The sequence below is a fragment of the Nanorana parkeri genome, unplaced genomic scaffold, assembly GCF_000935625.1.
Source record: "Nanorana parkeri isolate BGI_ZX_2015 unplaced genomic scaffold, ASM93562v1 scaffold633, whole genome shotgun sequence".
NCBI classification, from domain to species: Eukaryota; Metazoa; Chordata; class Amphibia; order Anura; family Dicroglossidae; genus Nanorana; species Nanorana parkeri.
This window is the reverse complement of record NW_017306901.1, coordinates 722,132-731,879: the sequence shown is the minus strand read 5'-3', so window position 1 is coordinate 731,879 and position 9,748 is coordinate 722,132. Positions and strand designations below refer to the sequence as shown.

Sequence of the window (9,748 nt, the reverse complement as noted above, 5' to 3'; positions counted from 1 at the left end):
GCCGACTCAATGGACCACTTGGTCATTTTCTGCCATCACACTTCTGCGTTTCCGTTTCCAATGTTCCAATGGACAGTGCAAAAATGGTCTTCATAAAATGATATGACAACATAAAATAAATAAAATACATATGTTCTATTTATTTCGCGAGAAATGTATAAAAAACAATCCTCACATTTTAACCCCCAAAAGGACTACCACTCCTAATAGCCCATGCCTTTCAAAGAAGGCACTACTACTGAACAGGATGTAAGGTTGTTTAAAGTGATTCTGTCAGATAATATGTAAAATGCATAATCAGATTAATCTGAAATTTAGAAATATAACGACATTACCTCTCTTTTCCGTAACTTAAGATGCTCAAGGAATCGGTTATGTTCTTTTTCTTGCTCAGTGCGAATTCGCTTGGCCTCATCTCTCCTGCGCACGGCATGCTCTTGTTCCATACGTTCAATCTGCTGCTTCTGCTGCCGTTCCAGCATTTCCAGCTCTGTGTCATAGTATTTTTTCTTTGTCTGAAAAAAGAAAAACAGTAGGCATCATACTGTAAACTAAGTAGGTTGTCAGTATGCATTCTCTATAAGAAAGTACTATAGTACCACTCCTATTTATAGGGGTATATGGCATACAGTTTACATAGTGTATTCTGTATATTATATCAGAGTGAATGGATGACATGTCAAATGTTTGACTATTTTCCCCTAGTGCCATAACCGTGTCACATTATCAATGTCACCCATATTTATTGATTATAGACTTTAAGACAGTCCAGTCCATGTAGAAGAAACATGGAACCTGCAAGAGCTAACTGCCTGGCTGTCATGCTCAAGTTATATTATTCTGATGTCCGTGACGTCACCGGATTCCTCCCCCCTTCCTTAGCCGACGGAGCCACTTGGGCCGGTGAGTTTGCCCAAGAAACTTTCTGCACGAGCGCCAGCCAAGGCATTGGCCTATACACATACAGAACAGCAATGAAGTAATAAAACGAACTAGGATCACACTAATCCAGCACGTTATTATTCTGAGTTGCGCAACTCAGCGGCGGCCATATTGAGTAGGGGCACGTGAGATTAATAACGTGCTGGATTAGTGTGATCCTAATTCATTTTATTACTTCATTGCTGTGCTGTATGTGTATAGGCCAATGTAGTTGGATCTGTATGTGCGTTATAATTAATCGATTAATCTATTTTAAAAAATTTTGATTAATCGAACACGAAAACTTTAATCATTACCAGCCCTAATATTTTTATCATCATGTCTAGTTTCCATTTAAAGATGGTTATTTAGAAAGTTCAGTCATTCTTTACAAATATCACAAAGCCCTTTTTATAAAGAGGCAAATAAACCTTAAATACAAGCTGAAGCCTTCAGCTGCATGCCATTATACAAACATATGGAAATATCTTCACAAAACTTGAGAAATAATACCTTGTATATACTTGTGTGGACCTCTCTCTATCTACTTTTATTATTAGATTCACTTCAGGGCTGGGAAGAAAGGCTAATGCTAGCCATACCAGGCTAGATTTCTCGTCAACCCATGGGCTGAGCAAGAGAAATTCAATAGGTTCCTGCATGCACGCTAAACACCATGGATGGAGGAATCTTTAGTACCAGCTAGGTAGTGGCAAACAGAATCTGATAGGTTGCAGTTACTGTTCGGCTGACAATTTTCCACCTGACTGACAGGGCCACCCACAGCTCAAATGTTGGCCAGCAAGAATTGGCCTGAAATTCGAGTTGTCAATGGCCAGCTTAATGAGACTTTATTTGTACTGGGATTAAACGAAAAAAAGCATGGCACTCAAGATTTCTTTTCACAAAAACTGTGAAATAGACATTACATCAGTGTTGAACTTTTTTCAGATACTAATATAATTAAATCATCATTCTATATACAGTTGCAAGGAAAATGTTGGGCATTTCCTGGATTTTTGCATGAGTGGCTCAGTCTAATCTTAACACCATTTTACACTGATATTTTAATTAAACAATTGGTACACACAATTAGGGTCAATGTGAATAGGATGTTAACCTTTAGAGCAACAACACACATAAATATTGTAATTGAGCTCAGACATTACAGGCAATGAGATAACATTGGAAATGTGGTTAAAGTGACCTGCTCTATAAAAAAAAAAAAAAAGGCTCCTTATGCTTTGGTGCCAGGACTTGCTGACCTAGGACAAGGTCAGTGAGGCAAACTGGGACAATATATAACAAAAGCACAAAAGGGGTAACAATAGATATGTTAGATGGGAAGGAAAGGGTGTGGAAGGGAAGGAAAGGGTGAGGAAGGGAAGGAAAGGGTGAGGAAGGGAAGGAAAGAGAGAGGAAGGGAAGGAAAGGGTGTGGAAGGGAAGGAAAGGGTGTGGAAGGGAAGGAAAGGGTGAGGAAGGGAAGGAAAGGGTGAGGAAGGGAAGGAAAGGGTGTGGGAGGGAAGGGTGTGGAAGGGAAGGGTGTGGAAGGGAAGGGTGTGGAAGGGAAGGGTGTGGAAGGGAAGGGTGTGGAAGGGAAGGGTGTGGAAGGGATGGCATCGTCACACTCTCCTCAGCTTGACCCCCACCCCAGGTCCACCCAGTTCAAAAAAAGTATCTAGAAAAAATGGGGAGGTGGAGGAATATCTATCGACAAAGCACAGCATATTTAGCCATGGTGTAATTTTGCATAGCTGTAAGCTTCTAATAAAAAACAGTATAGGACATAATGTTTAAAGTTCTATAAATAACTTTTATTCACTTACAATGTGCTTTGAACTTGCTAGAGAATTTGAATACATGTCATAAACCTCCCCTTTTTTGGGAGTGCTTAATTACTCTGCCCCTCCACTCCTGCCCTCACATGCCTACATAACCTTTATGCAGCTGCTGGGTGAGGAGTGAAGAGAAATCCAATAGAGTGTCGTGTGAGTCTGCTGACATCACATCCAAGAGGGTAGCACTGAGCAGCAGTCTCAGGGCTTTTGGATGCATACACAAGGGAGGCTTGTACTGATAAATAAGTTGCATTAAATGTGTTAGATGAATGATGAGACCCGTACGGGTGATGTTTGTCCCATCTACTTGTCCCCCTGGCCCGGGGTTATGTAGCCATGACCGTGTCCCAAGACTTTGCGCCTTTGTACTTCAAATGTTGTTGTGCTGTGACTTTGATTTCTGTGAAGTTTTACCTGTATGTTTCTTAAACTCTTAATAAATACTTCTTGAACTAAATGTGTTAGATGTACATACTGTAGAATCTTATTGGAAGACTGTTGCTGAACTAGTCTGGCAAGAAAGTCTCTAAGTACAAATGTTTCTGTCTATGATATCTTGAAGAAATTCAGGAAATCCCAGTGGTTCACAAACTTTCTTGCAACTGTAAACCAGGCTGTATTTAAGATTTACTGACCCTGCTTATCACTTATTTCCCACTAGACAATATTATCCTTTGTGATGCTTTTCAAGTCTAACATGCATAGATAAAATAATTTAAATAAATCTTACAGATTTCACCTCCAAAATATGATATATTGATGTTAAAACCTTATGTAAAACTATTTTTGTGTTTTTCAGAATCATCTCTGTGTGGCAAAAATATAAATTCTAGTATATTCTAACCCCCAAATACCTGAGAGGGCTTCTGATATTAATAGGAAAAGGATTCTTACATGCATTTCCTGTTCAAAGCGACGTATCATCTGCTCCTGCTGTAAGACATGTTTTGCATTCAGCTGGGCCTGGTTCCTGTGCTCTTCCTTCTGTAAGAGCCTCAACTCACGTAGTTCCTGGCGCCTGAGGTGAATAAAACATGATTAGTAAAACATTATGAGATTTGGCCTTTGCATGCACTTTAAAATCACTGGACATTTTCACTTTGTCTCATACACATGGTGGTAGAATCCATTGACAGCTGTTTCTTTAAAGTGACACTAAGCGCAGGAGTTGAATCTTAAAAATTAATTCAAGTACCCTAAATATCTTGTGTTAAAGATTGTAGGAATTATTTATACCATGCGTGTCAGTGTGCTGCAGTGCCATTTTGCATGGCACCCCAACAATGCATGCGTTACGCAACGCACTGCAGTACATCACCACACACTGGGGGAAATTATCAAAACTGAATCAGAATCTGGAGCAGCTGTGCATGGCAGCCAATCAGCTCCTCTCTTCAGTTTGTTCAGTTAAGATTTGAAAATGAAAGAGAGAAGCCGATTAGTTGCCATGCACAGCTGCTCCAGATTTTGTCTGCTCCAGTTTTGATAAATTCCCCTCACTGTGTCCTCACTGGGGATAATAACCCCTCTGATCTTCTTGGTGACTATTCACACAAGAAGGTGAGGGGAAATCCAGAGTAAAATGTAAGGGAAAAGTTGGGGACACCTGTTCCTGTGACAGCTATTTAAAAAGGGAAGTCTGTTCACTGGGGAGATTTCTTCTCATTTCTTGCTGTAACTTCAGAACAGGGAGTGAAAGGAAATCTACCCAGCTGGAAAACAACCACAAAAAATAACCTGATGGGTTAAAACTACTTTCTGCACTCTACTCAAAACTTAAAAAAAAGAAAATATTTTTGCATACTTCACATTCACTTTAAAATATACCATTTAAATAATTTAGTTATATTTATTCCATGTTTCCCTTTGATCATTTTTTGCGTGTCCTAGGATATCTCAAAGATTCTACTGACTACAAAATTCTTCACCCCTATGTTACTGAGGATGAAGTGGGGAAGGGAGATTTCGTAGTGATGCCAAACATCTAGGGATGCCAATACAATTTCTTGCAATTTCAGTCCAGAAAAAGCATGTGTTGTCCGCCCACAACAGAAAATTAGGAGCTCAGTGCCTTTTGCAGGGGCCAACAGTTATTTTTCTGTACATGAGGGTTTTCAAAGAGATAAAATATGGGAAAATTTGAATGTATTGTATAGATGTACTACATATGTAGTTTTTCTTTTTTGTCCTAATATACACTTTAAAAAAACCTCAACAGAAAAGCGCCGTCACTGGTGATATTCTTTTAAGAATACTAGTTTTCTGTCTCTGACATCAATACTCCGAGTCACTGACCTGAAACGAACACACAGATTAAAATGTCAGATTAGCTGCACAAAGTATTGAAGCCCCTGTATTAACATGACAGCCTGACAACTAGCATTTAGGAGACCTCAGCCACAGCAGCATTCAAATTGTTTTACTATAGATTTCCTTTTAACATTCTTATCCAGTTCTCCACTACTTTGTACATTTAATCCTAGGAGAAAAATAAGATCTTCCAATGGCATTTAGTGCCTTCCAAACATCAGTGCCCCTCTGTGTACATGTTCCCTTTCATGCGATTCATCTTATTCTTACCAACTACATGTATAAGTGAGTCTTAGAAACCAGTGAACAACAAAATGATCTCGTGTACCTCAAGAAGCGCATCTCTTCATCTTTCTTTTCATCATCCCCAATAATCTTCGAGGTTGTAATGCTCACTTCAACACCATCAACTACATATCGCCTGGTACGCTTCAGTGTTTTGCTGTGAAGTCGAGAATCCTACGACACATAGGCAAAATGGAGTTATAGTTTATTTCATGCCCACTAACAGAGGTAACTGAAAAATAACTCTGGTTATCAAAAAACTAAGCAGCAACACACCAGTAGCTCCAAAGGCATACATTGTTTATGAAGATGAGCAACCTGCAGTGTTTTCCTTACATAATTTATAAGAGCACACCTCTTGCACTATTGTGTAATCCTGTCAGGATGAAGGATAAAGGACCAAGTTCATAGACAGACATAATACCAGATTAATGAAAACAAAAAAGGATGTGTCCTGCCTAGGAAAATAGAGAATTCTTAACAAGTCAACTAATTACATATAAACACATCCAACATCAATATAAAGACCGTCAATGCCGGTTTCAATCAGAGGATAAAACACAGATTCCGGCAGGTATGTGTTCATTAACCCTTTCCCTGCCAGAGCCATTTTCTTTCTTTTTTTGCACATGTTAAAAAGCAAAATTTAGGCTGAAGGTTACTTTAAGCCCCCCAAACCTTTTTTTTGTCCTGAAAGTATATATTTTTTGGAATAAAACTGGGTCACACTTTATGTCACACAATAATTGTGCTTATCAAATGTATATTTTAATTAAAAATACACTCAAAATATATTTGGAGAAAACAAACAATATCATAGCTATTTGTGGTAATATTTAAAAGATAAGGTTATGTCAAGTAAATACCAAATACTGCATGTCAAGCCTCGAAATTGCACACACCCATGAAAAACTACTGTATTTTAATGTTCAAATGTGCACGTACATGGGGGCTTTTAGACAAAAATTTTTTTTTTTTTTTAAACCTAACTCAATTGCCATAACAGGGGGGGCTGACGAGGGTGGCAAATCACTGCAAAAATCACTTTAGCTGGGAAGCAGGCGTAAAATAGTTGTCAGCAAAAGGGTTAAAAATCAATAAAGTAGAACTCCAGGTGGAGAAAGCTGGGACCCCCTCTGCACTTCAAGGGCTAAAGGCTTGCTTTTTCTTTGAGATAGGAATAAGGGCTTCCTCCTGTCCATACAACTGGCCGCCTAAAGCGCTGGTCTTTGCTGCTCAATCTGTCATTGCTCTCCATCATCATCACATACAATGCAAGACCACCTGTCCTGTATTGTACGCGAAAACAGTGAGGGCCCTCCCACCTTATTTATCATTTAACCCTTGCAGTGTCCAGGGGTTCTACTGCAAGGTGAACCTTTTCTCTAGCCCAGAGTTCAGCTTTAACTGTATAGTTAAAGATAAATCATTTTGACCTGAGAGAGCTACTGGGGTATGCACAAGCAGCACAAGGAGCTCATCAGTTGTGCAACACTGCTAATGTGTCCAGGGCACATGCTGACAGGAGGAGAAAACAAAATATAGATTAAGTCATCAGCCTCCTGGTTCTTTCACTGTCCAATCGCAGCCTAAGGCCCCATTCACATTGAGCGATCTATCGCGCGGTAATTCCCGCAATATTGCGGCTATTTACCACGCGATATCGCTCTTCAATGCTTTGCAATGGGGCAAAGGGTCCTGCTGTCGCGGGTCGTGTGTCGCTACAGCAGGACCCTTTTTGGAGCGGATTTTGCCGCGATCCAATAGTTTTTGATGCAAGCATTTGCGCGATATCGCGCAAAATGCAAATCGCGCGACAAACGCGTGATTTGCGAATTGCCAAGTGTGAATGGGGCCTAAAGGCAGAGGCAAGACTTAGTTGTATCATTTACCTGCTGTAGAGAGAAGTCAGGTTGTGCTTTATGGAAGGGGTATGTAAATCTCAGGCACAAATGGAGGGAAATACAAACTGTTTGCCAGGTAAAAACCCCCATACTTGTATTTCAATTGTGTATTTAGTAGTCTGACTGAAGTTCAACTTTAAATATCCCTCCTCCCCATTAATCACCAGTTCACAGCAACCATATCAAACACTCTGGTAAGTAGAATGTCAATAAGAACTGTTTAAATGTCACCGCTGTGCTAAATTTTATCTGCACACACCAGACTTGATCTTATCCTAAAAGTTATCTTATCCTAAAGTTACACTAACAATTAAGTCAAACAATTCTTGTTCCAGTGTGCGTCACAAAGCAACAGCAAAAAGGGGTCAAAATCTCTCCTAATGAATCTCTTCTATTCTGATACGTTACGAAAAAAGTGGGACACTTATGTTATGTCCTTTTAAGTCTAAGGTTTTTTTATTTATTTTATGTTGTGGTAAATATCTGAAAATGTGCAAATGGCGTACAATTTGCTTTTGGGAAAAGTTTTAGTAAAGTCGATTTTTTTACATTTACCCCAAATAAAACTCAGGAAATAAAAATATATGTATACAAATCTACTACCAAATTAAAGCCCAACCTTTCTAAAAAAAAAATGGTATAATTTCAGGTTAGACAAAAGCTAAAAGTTATAAGGTGCAAACCCAACACATCTTTCAAACAAAAACAAAGGCTATGGGACTCAAGGGTAGACTGTGAAAAAAGGCTCTGAGACCCAAGGGTGGAAAGGGAAAGAGGCTCAAGCACCAAGGGGTGGAAAAGGAAAAAGGCTCTGGGATGAGTGGAAAAGGAAAAAGGCTCTGCGATGGATTTGAGAGTGGAAAGGGAAGGCTCTGCGATGGATTTGAGAGTGGGAAGGGAAGAAGGCTATGCAATGGATTTGAGTGGAAAGGGAAGAAGGCTCTGCAATGGATTTTAGAGTGGAAAGGGAAGAAGGCTCTGGGATGGATTTGAGAGTGGAAAAGGAAAAAGGCTCTGCGATGGATTTGAGAGTGGAAAGGGAAGGAGGCTCTGCGATGGATTTGAGAGTGGAAAGGGAAGAAGGCTCTGCGATGGATTTGAGAGTGGAAAGGGATGAAGGCTCTGCGATGGATTTGAGTGGAAAGGGAAGAAGGCTCTGCGATGGATTTGAGAGTGGAAAGGGAAGAAGGCTCTGTGATGGATTTGAGTGTAGAAAGTGAAAAAAGGCTCGGTGATGGATTTGAGAGGAGAAAGTGAAAAAAAGGCTCTGGCACCCAAGGGTGTAAAGGAAAAAAGGTACCAAGACTTGAGTGGAACGGAAAAAGGGATTTGGGAATTAAGATTGGAAGGAAAAAAGGTTCTTTGGGCATCGAGGCTGGAAAGGGAAAAGGCTCTGGGACTCGAGGTTATAAAGGGAAAAAGGCTCTGGGACTCAAGGTTGCTGTGGGGCTTATGAGTGGAAAAGGAAAAGGCTCCTGCACTCAAATGTTTAAAGTGAGTAGGGGAGTCCAGTAAAAAAAATGTTTTAACTTGTCAGTTGTCATTTTTCATAAAATAAATGTTTCTATTAAAGTTTCTAAGTACAGCTCCTGTGAATAAACTTTTATTTTCACATCTGTATTTTGTGTATATTGAATGACCCACACTGCTACAACGGATGCTACATATCTCAGATGAATTTCAAACTTTCCTATAAATTAGAACTCCAGGCAAACAGCTGTATACACAATCAAAGTCCATATAGGTTTATTGTTTTACCTGCTAAAGAACTGGTTACTCAGTTCACAACCACTCTTGTGATTTACACGCATCTGCTATGCTGAACAGGAAAGATTATAAGGCTGCTGTCACACCAGTGATCCTGTTAAGTTCTCACCAGCAGCAGGGTAGCTATGCAGGACACAGCAGGGCAGTGAAACACTCATCCACTTGTATGTGTCACTCCCTCACCAGCTGGATAAGTCACTCCTGGCAGATTACATTGTACAGCGTTTTTTTTAGCCTTGCTCATCCAGACAGCCATACATACATACATACATATATACAGATCAGTGTTTTCACTGCACATCTCATCACTTCTGTTAGTTGAGTTCAGTGAGTTCTCACCAGTGACAGGGCTACTAGTGTGACATGGGCCTTACTCTACTAGTTCTTGGTTCAGGTTTACATCTTTTTGGATCACCTAGCTGCTAAGTGGACAGCAGTGAGGATGCTTACTCATTTTCGAATGCGTATGATAGAGGTGGACAGTTGACATAGAAAGATGCATTGCTGAGGCAGGAAAAGAGGTGCGTCATCTGCCTGGCTGTGCTGCATAGCCAATGTGTGTAAGCCACAAGCCTGTCTGAACAGAATACAAATAATCAGTCAAGTGAAAGCGTTTACCATAATGGATTTTAACTGTATTATTCTGTGGTTTGTATAAAGTTATGCTTTAAATAATGTAACTTTCTTGATTCATGATGATGTCATGGCATGTCCAAAAACT

At 39.9% G+C, this 9,748-nt stretch overlaps 1 protein-coding gene across 5 annotated transcripts in view; it reads right to left on the bottom strand.

The window, feature by feature from the left end:
* STK10 (serine/threonine kinase 10) overlaps window positions 1-9,748 on the bottom strand; it is a 131,514-nt gene that overhangs the window by 12,933 nt on the left and 108,833 nt on the right. For all 5 annotated transcript variants that reach the window (XM_018563114.1, XM_018563115.1, XM_018563112.1 and 2 more), the window contains exons 10-12: window positions 5,400-5,530; window positions 3,656-3,779; window positions 336-515 (exon numbers count right to left, since the gene is read on the bottom strand). In XM_018563114.1, coding sequence (XP_018418616.1) covers window positions 336-515; window positions 3,656-3,779; window positions 5,400-5,530 — 435 coding nt within the window. The remainder of the gene's footprint in view (window positions 1-335; window positions 516-3,655; window positions 3,780-5,399; window positions 5,531-9,748) is intronic.